Below are 14,829 nucleotides of genomic sequence, written 5' to 3'. Positions count from 1 at the left end.
GTTTATGTTTTTGCCAATTATCCTGAAGGGGGTATTTACGATATTTCATCTTCATTGAAACATCTTGGGACAGTTTTTTGAAATAGTAAACGTTTAGTTGCATTTTGCTACCGAAATATTTCAGAATCGCGTGATCCAATAAGACGTGAATGAAATCGGAAGTGACATATAATTAGTTTGATGATTAGCTGTTGATACGTAATGTTTTCACAGTGATGTTTTGTTTTATTCCGACCAGTTCGTCCAAATTGTACCTCGCGTGAGTGGGAGAAAGAGATTATGAAATACAAACTTGTGAAGTTTGGGAAGAACGGCCTACCCTTTTGCCATTCGCAACATCCCTTCTGTTCAATCATCTTCCCATTTGCGAAAATATGATTTCCTTTTCTTTAAATTTTACTTAACGTAAATTTGAGTTCAAACTTGTTGACTAGGGAGGATCAGTTCATGGCCGCTTTACTAATGCAGTAAACTGAAAAAACAGGTCACACGCTGTAACGCATTTCGCATCACTCTCGTTTCCTTCACTGTTTAAGATGATAAAAAGAGTCTCGCATACCTTAGTGTCGAGGCGTGTTTCGTGATTGTTTCCCTAAAGTTTCTTTTTCGCATATTTTTTTGTAAACCAGTGATCAGTAATTCGGGATTCAGCACTGCGTTTGATTTGTGTAACAACTCAAAGAGACCTTTTGGTGCACAAGTTTGTCTTTACCGTAGGAACTGTTTTAGAGGGCTAGGAACTTAGGGTGGAAGCGGAATAACGAATCTTACGGTTTTCCGTTAAAGAATAACGAATACGGAAATAAAACAAAGTTTCAATATTGAATAATGTATAACTCGGGAAAAAATGGAAGACGTAATGAATAACTAGATCGAATTATTCCGCTTCCATCCCCGAATTTATACATAGACTGCAGGAAGTTTTAAAAGGATTTAAAATAGTCAAGTTTTTAGATTTATTTGCGGCTTTTTTTTTTTCATGTCCTTGTTAAGATTGATGCAAACTGCAAGAATGACAAGGAAGTTTCCCAAAGACGCCACGACAGTGATCAACACAGTACACGAAGTTGTCGCGAAGGATAGATAGGTCGGAGCTGTAGTGTTATCACAATGATCTTTGACCAAGACAGACATTTCCTCCTGGTATATATCAGCTCCAATTGTGCTCTAGTAATCTTGTCAAATAACCAGCATCTTTGCGATTGAGAAAAATACAAGAATCCTTGAATTCTGTTTCTTTGATCTACAATGATGTCAATATGTCGTTTCAACACGGTTCGCTAGATGTGGACTTTCAATTCTCGTGTCTTAGTTGTCAGAGTGGTCGTGTTGCATGGAAGTTCCATGCACAAACCTAGAAAATGGTAAGGAAACGAAACGAAGTGAACTAGTGCCCATGACAAATTTCTAGCTTCTAAACAAGCTGTGGTGCTGCTTCAGAGGAGGAATCAAACATAAAAATTTGGTTTTATCAAACGAGTTGATTTAGGTCGAATTTTCACCATGAAAGATTTGTAAAGCTAACGTTTCGAGCATTAGCCCGTCGTCGGAGCGAATTGAGGAATCGTTGTTGATTTTTAGGGTGTGGAAGAGCTTTGTCATTGGTGGAAGTCTGGTGAAATGAATTTGTGAATAAATTGATGCAATGAGAAGCTTTCATATTGATTCCATGAAAGGGTGTACCTATATGAAAAATGAATTTTGGTTCGAGAAAAACGGAGAGCCGGAAACACAGTTCGGAAAGTTTGGAAATGCAGAAAGCCGCAGAAGATCTCGAACAAAATAAACAAAATGAAACTTTGGACAAAATGAATTTTTTGGATAGAATTTGATTTGCCGGGTGAAATGAGTCAGTCCTGAGAAGGACTGTTGATGTTGAATGACGTTTCAACATCCTGAGCGGAAGTCATCATAAGAGTGACTCTGAAGGTGACTCTCAGGATGCTCAAACATCAGTCACCACCAACAGTACTGAGCACTCATTTCACCAGGACGATCAAATTCCATCCAGGTATGTAACTCTTGTGCTAAAACCATTTTCTGAAATGAATTTTTCAGTGTTCGAGAAACAAAGTTTCAATATTGAATAATGCATAACTCGGGAAAAAGTGGAAGACATAATGAATAACTGAGATCGAATTATTCCGCTTCCATCCCCGAATTTATACATAGACTGCAGGAAGTTTTAAAAGGATTTAAAATAGTCAAGTTTTTAGATTTATTTGCGGCGTTTTTTTTTTTGTTTTCCTTTGAACGCGAAAGCATTACTACCAGTGACGCGTTACTGAAAAGGATCAGTATTCTGCATGTATTTTGTATTATTCCAGTCACTGGCTTTAACGTTTTATTGTAGCCGTTTCTTTTTAGCTACATAATGCTAATAAGGAATTAATAAGGATCCCAATTCTTCGGTCTGTATTCCTTTATTTCAAAAACTTTAAAATCAGTTAACGTTAATATGGTTGAAATTTTCATATCTTGCATCTGGACTTTGATTTAGATGGCAAAACTCTGTCATGTATATATGGCGAAGGCGAAAAGCTTTCGCCCACTGTTTGCTGATAAAACTAGTAATAGTTGACACTACAGCTGCCCCCGCGATGCAAAGTGCTGCATTCTTTTTATTTGCAAATTATTATAGTCGATACCGTATGTGATGACTGTTGTAATGTTGTAATAGTCTTTTAACTCAGATCAGAGAGGGTGTAGCCTGAAGTTGAGACGATTACTTTGAACTAACTATCAAATTAGTTTTCACTTCATTCAAAATTAAAAGTGTTTAGTGTTAAAGATCGTACTCCTGTTGCTCTAAAATCCATGGTAGTTTACCAATTTTCTTGTGCGGGTTGTAATTCCCGTTATATTGGCGAAACTAGTCGCCACTTTTCTACCAGGATAAAGGAACACACGGAAAGCGATAAAAACTCGCATATTTTTAAGCATTTCAACACATCTCCTTTATGTAAGAGCAAATACTCCCCTTCGTGCTTTAGTATTCTGGATTCTGCCAGCAACTCAATTGATTTAAAACTCAAAGAAGCTTTTCATATAAATAAGATCAAACCGGAACTTAACAAACAATTGCAGCATTACAACACTTTTCTCACGTTTTAGTTTACACCTTGATGTTTGGTGTCACACTGTAAATAGTACCCGCTTTTGTATTAAGTCATGTTGTAATAATTTTTTCATCTACCCGTAGACTTTATAACTGTTCACTCCTAGGAACTCATTCTATCACATGACCAGAAGGCAGAGATCCCATGAGATAGCACGGCGCTTGCGCAAGTCATTGCACGATTTGCGCTTAACGCGGTACGTCATACAAATTCTTGGAGCTTGGTTTTTCTACACTAAAAACCTTTTCTGACACAAATTGCTGGAGAGGTTAACGTAGTTAGCCTTAGTTGGAACCCAGCTTAGGCTCTAACGTAGTTGGGTGCCAATAATTCAGTGATTATGTCCGATCACGAAGACCACACAACTGACGAGCGCGCCCCTGAAACGTCAACGAACAGAGGCGCCCAGAATATGCCTTCAGCAAACGCTTTCGCGGATATGTTCAAAGCTGCCATGGCTCCAGTTCTGAGCCAGCTGACGAACTTGAACGAGAATGTAAGCTCAGTGCTCCTGAATGGGCACGACGACTCCGATGAGGACGGTGAAACCGCCTCTAATGACGGGCCCGCCAAATCTGCGGACATGGATGCGGATTTATCCGCGCTCCTCGCCTCTGCGGGCAAAGGTGCGAATGACGAGGCTATGCCGTGCGAAGACCTCTTGAAGGAACTCGCGCAGGACTTAACAGTAAGCGAGAAGACTTCTCCGCCCCTTCACGAAGGTCTGGCGGCTATTTTTAATAATCTTTTGTCCGAAAAGATGGGGGACGAGAAGCTCAAGGTCAAACTGGACAAATATTCTCGTCCAGAAAATGTCAAGGGTCTGCGAACCCCGAGAGTGAACCCCTCAATCTGGAGCCAACTTTCGACTACCATGAAAGCTCAAGATGTACGATCGCAGAAGGGACAAAACACTCTTATCGGCGCCATTACAGCCATGACAAAAGCCGCCGATTTGGCGCTGGGAAAATACAGCCGAGACAAAGAACTGATCACCTTGTTGACAGATGCTGTTGCAATGGCACTTCAATACAACCACGAGGTGAATCACTCCCGACGCCTGGCCATGAAGAAAGAGATGCATAAAGACTATGCCGCTTTATGCAACCTGTCCACTGTTGATGGCACCACAGAGTACCTGTTCGGAGATTTGTCAAAACTCGCGAAGGATATCACAGAGGCTAATAAGTTGACGAAAAGGGTTCGCCCTCAACATTCCGGGAATTCCCGTGGCGATAAGTACGCTGGGCGCTCAACATATGGCTCGAGCCAGCGAAGGTTCCAGCCTTACCCTAGAGGAAAATCCTCTGATTTTTTAGGCAAAAGTCGCTTCTCAAAGCCGCCGAGAAAGAAAAAGGACGGCGAAACCAGCCAGCGCCAATGAAGGTGTCTGAGGTATGTAATGCAAACATGACATCTTTGTCTATTGACATTGTACATAGCTTGGTAAAATCACAAACTAGTTTCCAAGCCGGAGAACTCAAGCATTTTTTGCCGCAGTGGGAAGCGATCACTACTGACCCTACTATTCTTCAGATTGTTACTGGAGTTAAACTTGAATTTAAAAACAGTGTTGCACCCATGCAACATTGCGTCAGACCTAGTATCTTTAACAGTCATCAACATTCAATTGTCAACGCGGAAATTGATAAACTTCTCGCTAAAGGGGTCATTATTCCGGTGGCACAGGAAACAGGGGAATTTATTTCCACAGTATTTTTACGACCGAAAAAAGATGGCACGCACCGTACCATTCTTAATCTCAAAGCGTGTAACGAATTTATAGCTTACCATCATTTTAAAATGGATACTCTAGAGGCTGCTGTAAACATGATGAGACCAGGTTGTTTCATGGCTTCGGTGGACTTAAAGGACGCGTATTATACCGTTCCTATCCACCCATCTCACCAGAAATACTTAAAGTTCTGTTTTGACGGTGTTTTCTACAAATATACCTGTTTGCCTAATGGCCTAGCTAGTGCCCCGCGCATATTTACTAAACTATTGAAACCTGTGTATGCCACCCTACGCAGCATGGGACATCTCAATTCAGGGTATATTGACGATTCTTATCTACAAGGCGACACCTTTGCGGAATGTCATAAAAATGTCATCGACACTCTCATGCTGTTTACCAAATTAAGGTTTCATATCCATCCAGACAAATCGGTCTTCGTACCCTCTCAGAAATTAACTTTCCTAGGGTGTGTACTGGATTCTATTGCTATGACAGTTACGCCTACAGGGGAAAAAGTTCAACGGATTCTGTCTGTCTGCGCTACGCTCTTAAAAACACAAATGCCCACAATTAGACAGGTCGCAGAGGTTATCGGTATTCTGGTGTCCAATTTTCCCGGTGCTCAGTATGGACCACTTCACTACCGCCACCTAGAGCGGGATAAATATCTCGCACTCATAGCAACCAAGGGCGATTACGGGAGGAAAATGCAATTATCCCCTCCCGCTCTAACAGAAATTCAGTGGTGGCGTGATAATGCCGTAACTCTCAAACGAGATATCCTACACGACCACCCCAGCACTTCAATTCAGTCCGACGCATCAACATTGGGGTGGGGAGCTGTTTTTGGCAGTCAGAAGACGGGGGGGAGATGGACCCATTCGGAAGCTGAATACCATATAAACATATTGGAATTACTTGCAGCCTTTTTTGCGTTAAAGTGTTTTTGTAGCCATATGAACAACTGCCACATCCAAATTCAGATCGACAATACCACAGCCCTCGCTTATATCAACAATATGGGGGGCTCAAAATCCAAGGAACTTAACCAGCTGTTCAAATTTGGGACTGGTGCATATCACGAGATATTTGGCTCTCAGCTGTGCACATACCTGGTCGGCTGAACACTGGGGCTGATGAAAAATCACGCGTGTTCTCAGATAATCACGAGTGGATGTTAAACAAACACTCGTTTTACAGGATCCTGTTGCGCCACCCCGGTCTCGATTTCGACTTGTTTGCAAGCCGCTTAAACTATCAGATCAGTAGTTATTGCTCATGGCAAGCAGACCCTAACAGTGCACACGTAGACGCATTTACTATGAATTGGAATGGGCACAAATTTTATGCTTTTCCACCCTTTAGCCTTCTTCCAAGATGCCTTCAGAAGTTCAGTCAAGACCGAGCACAGGGTGTACTAATCGCCCCACTTTGGCCAACTCAAACATGGTTTCCGGTCCTCCTACGACATTTGTGCGACCAGCCCTGGATCCTGCTTCCACGACCAGATCTTCTACACCACCCCTCCCGCAGTGGCCCACATCCACTACACAGGAATCTTCATCTGATGGTATGTCCTGTGTCAGGGAATCCTTCCGCCATTACCATTTTCCAGAGGAGGTTACCGACATTCTCATGGCATCCTGGAGGAAAGGCACTAAAAAACAGTATGCCACATACGTTAAAAAATGGATGGCATTTTGTCGTGAACGGAAAATTAATTGTTATTCACCACCACTGAGCGACGCCCTTCAATTTCTCTTGGGGCTATTTAATCAAGGGCTTAGCTACTCAACCCTTAACACTGCTCGCTCTGCCTTATCTACCATTGTTACGATAGACGGGGAGGGGAGCTTTGGTAGCAACCATATTGTTACACGCTTTATGAAAGGGGTCTTTGAATCGCGTAGACCCAAACCTAAATATGACAAAATTTGGGATGTTTCAGTGGTTTTAAAACATTTATCTTCTTTATACCCCAATGAAAAACTGTCTTTAAAGGATTTAACGCACAAGGTCCTTATGCTAATTCTCTTAGTTTCGAGTCAACGAGGGCAATCGATACACTACCTAGATCTACAGCATCTTACCATGGAGGAGGATAATTATTCCTTTGACGTCGCTGAGCATGTCAAGACCAGTACCCCCAGAAGCCCACACACGAGGATTGACATTGCTACCTATGAGCCAGACAGTACAATTTGCCCTTTGACTTGTCTGAAAGCATACATCAACAAGACCAAGGCTTTGCGCAATAACGAAACAAAACTGTTTATTAGTTATGTTAGGCCCCATAAACCTGTATCTAGGGACACGGTCTCTAGGTGGACTAAGGACACTCTTAGATTTTGTGGTATTGATACAAAGGTATTCACGGCACATAGCACTAGGTCAGCATCCGTTTCCAAAGCTAATGAAAAGGACGTCCCTGTCCATGAGATCATGGCAAAGGCAGGCTGGAAGTCTGCCGAGACCTTCCGTAAATATTACAAAAAACCGGTTATTCAAGGAAACAGCCTTGCTTCCGCTATCCTTGACCAGTGAAAGCTTTGATATGTTTTTGGAATAGTGCATGTGCTACGTTGCTCATATTGTTACTGTTAGGCAATATATTACAAACATGGTTATCCTTGTTTATGCTCACCCTCTTACTTTTGTGTGGATTTCATGCCTCTTGTTCGAGTGCATGTCGTATGGGTGCATCTACGCTTTAAAGTCTCATGGGATCTCTGCCTTCTGGTCATGTGATAGAATTGGAAAATTAAACGAGACTTACCTGTAAGTTGAAGTTTGATTGAGATTCTATCACATGACATCAGAAGGCGAGAGATCACATGCCCTCCACTATCACACCCACCCTCTCTTTGGCACTTTTGGTTGCCGGTCTCTTCCGGCACTTGGCTTTTTCAGCCTGCCTACTATTTTAGATGCACCCAGTACGTGGCTTTTAATTATGACTTGCGCAAGCGCCGTGCTATCTCATGTGATCTCTCGCCTTCTGATGTCATGTGATAGAATCTCAATCAAACTTCAACTTACAGGTAAGTCTCGTTTAATTTTCCAATTAAACTGATGATGGCATAAGCATGCCGAAACATGTCTTTTAAAAAAGTTGTCTGTTTCCTACAGTATATATATATATATATATATATATATATATATATATATATATATAAGTTCAGTTTTTCTCACCTTAAAATCAGCTGTTCCTCAGCGTGACAACCGCGAGAACAGACGCCGTGATGCGACTGACACAAAATATTAAACCATGCGCTTCCTTTCATAATACTCTGCACCCGCCAAATAGGGACTTTGAATTATTTTGATGTCACAATACACAAACTCTCAGAAACTCCCTTTGGGATTTTCTGCTTTACGTCATCCTAACCATTTCGTACTTGCGGGCGCAAACAATAGAAACGTCATCATTACCTACCGATTCCTCGCGGCCCCTGTTCGAACAAACCGAGATTTTTTCTAGTATACCGACTGCATATTTAAACCGTAAGTACTGTCCTTAATATACGCGCAAGCTACTAGGATGCCTCTTCGGGATTTCGCCTCTGGGCGAAATCCCTGCGGGGGCAATTATCTGTGACTGAGTACAGATACGGTGAAATGTCATACCGTGACGCTATATGTAAGAATATGCGCAAGGATATAATTTTCAACCTAAAATCAGCTAGAAAAATAACAATATTCAGCCTGTATTTAACGAAACGGCTGCACCGGGTCAAAAGAGAAAGTGGACTGAAGGAAGGATTACTTGATTTGGCGAGAATTTTCAATATTTCTACAACAATTCCGTTCACTCACTGTTGGACATTAGAAACTGCATTAATCCCTTCGCTGAGTCAGCTGAGTGTTTGGCAGCCAACAGTTTTATAAACTGTAAAATTAACCGTATCACCATCCTCTTTGAGTTTCTATTAAATAAAACTCATGGTTGTTCTCTCTTCTTGGGTTCTTTGCAGGGAATGCATTCCTGGCTGCTTTGAACAACGGAAGAAGAGCTTAATTTACTTTTAAGCACATCAGTGGACAACCAACGCTCTACATGAAACGTAATTTCTTCCGCAATGAACGGTTGAAATTGATGAGTGACGTTGAACATTTATTCATGTTTTTTTTTGCCAATAAATCAGTAAGATTCTGTCGCAAAGTTTTTTTTTTGTTTCTTAAAATTAACAGTGGTACATCTGGATCTCCTGTCCGATCTAGCTGTGCAACATAAGCCTCACTCTGGCTTCGGCATCTTACAAGAATGAATCGTATCTTAGAACCTTGTCAGTTTCCTTTCGACTTTCCTAAGAGATATAGAATTGTTGCGTATTTTCTGCTTATTTTTTTGACTAATTCTTATTTTCTTGATAATGTGCTGCTGCAAGGGGCAGAATTTAAGCATCTGTTTTCTACTAAATTCCTTCAAAGCTAATTCTATTACGAAAGAGTAGGTATGAGATGCAGAATTCCTTAATTTTTTTTTGAAGGGGTGATGTGAATTGCCACAGAAATGCAGAATTTTTGCATAGCCACAGGTTCGTGTATTTGAACGTGCAATGGTTTGAACTGCACATCAATAGTGCAGAATTGCTGCCTCCATTAAATTTTTAAATGGAATGTGAGTGTACTTTTGAACTTATAGAGACGCAGAATTTTTGCATCCTCTTTTTTTAATAGGTATCCCATGCCGATTACTACACATAATGATGCAGAATTTTTGCATGCCCCCAGGTTTGCGTTGGTGAATGCATTCTTGGTTTTGACTGAACATTAGCCAAAATTAAGGCATGTAGAATTTCTGCACCTATTATATTTGTAAATGAAATGTGAGAGTACCTCTGAACTCATAGAGACGCAGAATTTCTGCATCCTTTTTTTTTAAATTGGTATCCCATGCCGATTACTACACATAATGATGCAAAATTTTTGCATGCCTCCAGGTTTGCGTTGGTTAATATATTTTTGGTTTGACTGAACATCACCTAAAATTAAGGCATGCAGAATTTCGGCATCTATTTCATTTCATTTGTAAATGGATTTTGAGTGTGTCACTGAACTTAAAGAGTCGCAGAAGTTCTGCATCAATAGCGTGATTTCAACTGATTGGCACGACACAGAAAGCATGCAGAATTTTTGCATCCATGTAAGTGACTTATTATTAGAGCAGTAATGGTGTTAGGCCAATGCATTTTTGCAGCTAAATGCCACTTAGTGCCTGTTTTCTCTTTTATACTGCAATTTTGAAGGGTTTGATTGGGCTCTGTGAAGTATGTACAGTTTTTGCCCAAGAGTTTTCTGTGAAAAATAGTGCTCGTTGGAAATTCTTAATATTGTGATTCTATTACTCCAATAAACGTATGTCTGCGGTAAGATACTTGTATTGCTTGTCTGAATTTGAACTTTCCTTGATGTTACGAAGGTGTTTGACCACGAAAAATTCAATTTTGGAAAAACGCATCTTATTTTGGAACACGCTTGAAGGAACTACTGACGTTAAATAAAGTTACTTTACCTTTATCTTTCTTGGAACTCTCATGTTGATGCCATTACAAATAAAGCTAATAGAAGTTTAGGCCTACTCAGAAGAACTTGTAAAAGTTGGAAGGATACCGAAACCCTGAAGGTGCTGCATTGCACGTTGGTGAGATCGTAAAAGGAATATGGATCAGTTGTGTGGTCGCCATACACCGCACGAAACAGTGATAAGCTTGAGCGCATACAGCGGAGGGGAAAAAAAATTTATTCTCGGGAAAAGGAATTTTACCTATGACAAGCACCTAAAATGTCTTAATTTGCTTTTCAGTGATGTTTGATGAATCTGCGGTCAGGAATACAGCAATGGCTTGCTGTATTAACGACTGATGGAACCACCCTGTTCTTAATTTTAATTTTTGTCTTTGTGTCTGGGTGTAAAATCAGGTGAAATGAAGATCATCAATTCAACGGATTCAACCTGAGAACCGACAAAATATACTCAAGAAAAACTGTTAAAACACTCAGCTTTTAATATTTGAAAAATTAAGGGGTGAGTGAGGTTAATGAATAGGACCTCATTGTAACCTTTCAGAAATGTAATTAGAAAAAAAGATTTGTTCTTCACTTTCAGGTTATAGCAAAAGCTTTTAGCTTGCGCCATGAAAACAAATATAAGTTAAAGAACATTACTTGCAACTCTTTTCCTTGGAACAAAGCTGGGAACACCAGTTTTATGCCCAAATATGGACAAAAATAAGATCGATGCTGCACGCGCGGGAAAATGCACAAGCTATGTTACATCCAAATAAGGACACTTTTAAACTGAAAAAACCCAGCTCTGAACCAGAGTTAAACGCTTCAAGGTCACGAGCTTCTGGTTATGTAATGATAGTGATTTATATGACGATAGTTCAACATGATCCTTAGTACAAACGAGTTTTCCGCACTAATGCTTTCGAAAGTCAACTCAACTGACCGCATTGCTTGTAATATTTTCTCTTTAATAACGGAAAACGTGAATTTTCTGTTAAACGACAAAGTTTTTAGCTCCCTAGCAAAATTATTCCAGACATGGTTGTTGTAACAGTTGCGTAGTGATGTCCAAGCAGGTAGCAATTAAGTAATGACAATAATAATAATAATAATAATAATAATAATAATAATAATAATAATAATAATAATAATAATAATAATAATAACAATAATAATAATAATAATAATAATAATAATAATAATAATAATAAACAAACCAAACTGTTTACACAAAACCTATTTGAAAGAGATGATTGTGTGCCATGGTGCCATTGTACTAATTAAGAAGCTTTGCAAAAGTTGTGATTAGGGCACAAAAAATTACATGATTGAAGTATTGATTTTCAAAAACACATCGTAAAAGGCAGGTTGTTTTCTTCTACAGAAGTTTGTATTTTAATACTCCAAAACTTGACAACTTCTCCAAACTTCTCCTTCCTTTTTCCTCTTTGTTTTTCTTGACATTTTTCTTGCTATCACCGCTATACTGGACAATGCACTAATCCACATCGCGTTTTTAAAAGTTTCTTTCATTTGTTCTCTTGTTTATATGACCAGTATAATGCGAACAGTTTGAATGTTGTTCTCCTTTAACAAGGTTTCTCAACGACTTTTGACGCAGATTGTAACCTCTCGCATTGATCGCAAGGTTAACAGCCATAAAATTTATGCTCAAATACATCCGTTGTCTGCATAAAGGTGCTAGTTGACAGAAACACATTACGACCTTAGGCCGGACGACAACAATGGGAAATACGTGCCCTTGTCTTTGCGAACAGAATGTGGGCTCTTTGAATATGAACAAGTGATGGGTCCTATGGATCATTCTCTTTCTCCGAGAAGAAAAAAGAGTATAAGCATTTACAGACCCCGAGTTTTCCTTTGCTCTACCACCTGAGCTAACAGGTAAGTGGTCCGGTCGCATGTTAAGTCAGTGTTAAGCTCAGAAACGACTTTTGGATCGAAGTATAACAGAAAGCTGGCTGTTAATGCATAGTTGTCTTAAATGTTAACTTCATCATCATTCATATTAGATGGACTTGAAAAATTATGTTAACATAGAGACAGGCTTTAAAATAGGTACGCAATGCGTGCATGTGTCTGTATGCAAAATCTTTATAGCAAGACAAGTAATGAAAGCATTGTTATCTTAATAAGAGAGTGTATTGATTGTTGTAAGTAAAATAATTTAAAATGGTTTTGGATTATGGGCAATGTGATGTATGATATTGGGTAAAGACATGACAGGTTCATCGTAATTTCAAGATAAGAATCACCATTACAGATGTCATTTATTGTCTCCGGGCTCATATCAAATCGATCTACAAATACACAAATCGGAACATTGTATAATTGATATTGAGTGTTAAATATGCACCAGCAGTTATGTAATGTGAAATCATCTCGAGCAAGTTAATGTGTACAGTGAAATAGAAACGATTGTATTTTTCTAAAATATTTCAAGTATGCTTCACCGGTGAATCAATTTAATAACAAATTGTAACATGCATGTTTGCATATAAGATTTCTTATCATCAGCGGAACTTTCAGATTCATGTATTTTCCTGTTACCTATAAGAGAGCTAGACTGATTATTTGGTGGTACTGTTCTGAATATTTCACAGACGTTTGGAGTGAATTCATTTAGGAGGCCTGATTATATCCAACTTGGCTCTACTCGTAAGGTGACTGTTCTCTCAAAACTGTTTTGGAATTCTATGATATGCGAAGGCATTTGCAACAGCCTGCACTATGAGACCACCACACCAAGTACATTGCCTGGAAATAGTGTGCAAATACTCTAACTATGAATTTGCAATATTACTCTCGAAATATTTTTGTGGGTGGTTTCTCGAATACTGAATACCGCACGAGATTCGATCTCGATTTACTTTGTTGACAACTGCGCTATGACGCTGGCTCTGGTTATTGGCAGCATTTCACAGCTGCATTATGACATCCCAAACCGGTGGTGTCGTGACGTTGACAGACAATGGAGTCGTCGTGTCTTCCGGTGTATTTTCAGCATGACGGATTACTTATCGATAAACTCAACAAACATTTTTTAGCATATCTTAGTATTAGCACAAGCGCAGTAGACACAAAAGCTATGCATAATCATAACGAATGAGAGATAAAAAGAAAAAAATCTTGATCTACCTTCTTGTGGAGATAAGAACAATACAAAAAATCCTAATTCAGAGGACCAAAATGTTACGGTGAATTGCATAACCTTAGCGTAGTGAGACTAAAGTAGTTTTAAAAGGTATGTGACGAGATTAATTTACAGGACAGCAAATATATTTCACTGTATTCTTAATTGCTTCTTTGACTTCAGGTATCTTCCAGCAGTATAGAATCGGGTTAAGAGATGAGTTCAAATAGGTAGTTGTCAATGAACAGAGCATAAAAAAAAATTTTGCTTCATATCCAAATTCACCAAATTCGACCATTGGTGATGTTAACATAAGAAAGTAAACAACAAGCGGCAAATAGCAAACAACCATTGCAAACTGCACCCAGGCTATGCTATAGACGCTCTTTTTGTATCGTGCAATGTTCAGTGGTATTTCCCTGTCGTTCCCCTGTTCGCGGCGAAAGTGTGGTTGCAGTTGAACTTGACGCTTTCGCAGAGTGAGGACGATCTTACTGTACGAAAAGACTGAGATGAACAGGGAAATTACACCGAGAACAAAAGATGCACTACCGGCGATGTAAAGGCTCCAAAAAATGTCTATGACTCCAATTGAAATCCAAGTTAGCCATAAAAAGGCAATAACTGCTGCAACTCGCTTTGGCGTCACTATGTGTCTGTACCTCAGCCCCAGGGACAGCGCGAGAAACCTGTCAACACTAATGGCAGCGGCTGTAAGGAACGAAACTCCACACAAAATAAAATTTAAAGTTTCCCAGCTCTTGGACAGTAAGAAAATTTCACTCCACTTTTTGCTTAAGATGACCCCCAATAGTATACAAACGATGCACAATGGCTGTACGATTAGGCCAACGCAAAGATCAGTCACCGCCAGGCAACGAAACAATAGTTTTGTTGGAGGATGAATAGAAGATACTTTGTTGAGCGCAATGAGGATAAGAGTATTGCCCAGTATGGCTGTGATAGCAAGAAAAATGTTGAGAAGAAAAATAAATAAAACAAATGGACTGTTATAAACAAAGATTATCCGGATCGCTGTTATGTTTGATGCGTTTCCGTATCCAGTACAGTTCACCATTTTGGAAGTTTCAACTGCCGCCTTATGCATACACGTTGATGAATACTGGTTATATTTAATGTCACCTGCTTTTCTTCTGTTTACGCCTTTTATTAAGGGAAACAAAGATAAAGAAAACTCTAGTTGCATGTTGAGCCCAAATTCTGATCACGTTGTGTAAATAAAAGTAATTTATATGACAATACTTTGACTTGATCAACAAAAATGTGTAAAATAATTATTAAAAACT

General features: G+C 39.5%; 2 protein-coding genes across 3 annotated transcripts; one reads left to right on the top strand and one right to left on the bottom strand.

Annotated features, from left to right (window-relative positions):
• Nucleotides 1–3,337: 3,337 nt before the first annotated feature.
• On the top strand, nt 3,338–9,250 carry LOC138044558 (uncharacterized). 2 transcript variants are annotated; one of them, XM_068891038.1, is made up of 2 exons: nt 3,338–4,514; nt 8,832–9,250. In XM_068891038.1, exon 1 carries the CDS (start codon nt 3,460–3,462, stop codon nt 4,501–4,503), a length of 1,044 nt encoding a protein of 347 aa, XP_068747139.1. In that variant the 5' UTR covers nt 3,338–3,459; the 3' UTR covers nt 4,504–4,514; nt 8,832–9,250. The 2 variants fall into 2 exon arrangements, with proteins under 2 accessions (XP_068747139.1, XP_068747140.1); XM_068891039.1 differs by lacking the exon at nt 8,832–9,250 and adding an exon at nt 6,223–7,335.
• A 4,258-nt stretch (nt 9,251–13,508) lies between these two features.
• LOC138046412 (adenosine receptor A3-like) lies at nt 13,509–14,600 on the bottom strand. Its single transcript, XM_068893051.1, has one exon. It carries the CDS (start codon nt 14,598–14,600, stop codon nt 13,647–13,649), a length of 954 nt encoding a protein of 317 aa, XP_068749152.1. The 3' UTR covers nt 13,509–13,646.
• Between the last annotated feature and the right edge of the window lie 229 nt (nt 14,601–14,829).

This window comes from Montipora capricornis, chromosome 4 (genome assembly GCF_036669925.1).
Source record: "Montipora capricornis isolate CH-2021 chromosome 4, ASM3666992v2, whole genome shotgun sequence".
NCBI classification, from domain to species: Eukaryota; Metazoa; Cnidaria; class Anthozoa; order Scleractinia; family Acroporidae; genus Montipora; species Montipora capricornis.
The sequence above is the reverse complement of the archived record's forward strand: the minus strand, read 5'-3'. Positions and strand labels throughout refer to the sequence as shown.

What these genes read in the sequence shown, in the direction of transcription:
- LOC138044558 (XM_068891038.1), top strand. Translation starts at nt 3,460, where the DNA reads ATGTCCGATCACGAAGACCACACAACTGACGAGCGCGCCCCTGAAACG.
- LOC138046412 (XM_068893051.1), bottom strand. Translation starts at nt 14,600, where the DNA reads ATGGTGAACTGTACTGGATACGGAAACGCATCAAACATAACAGCGATC.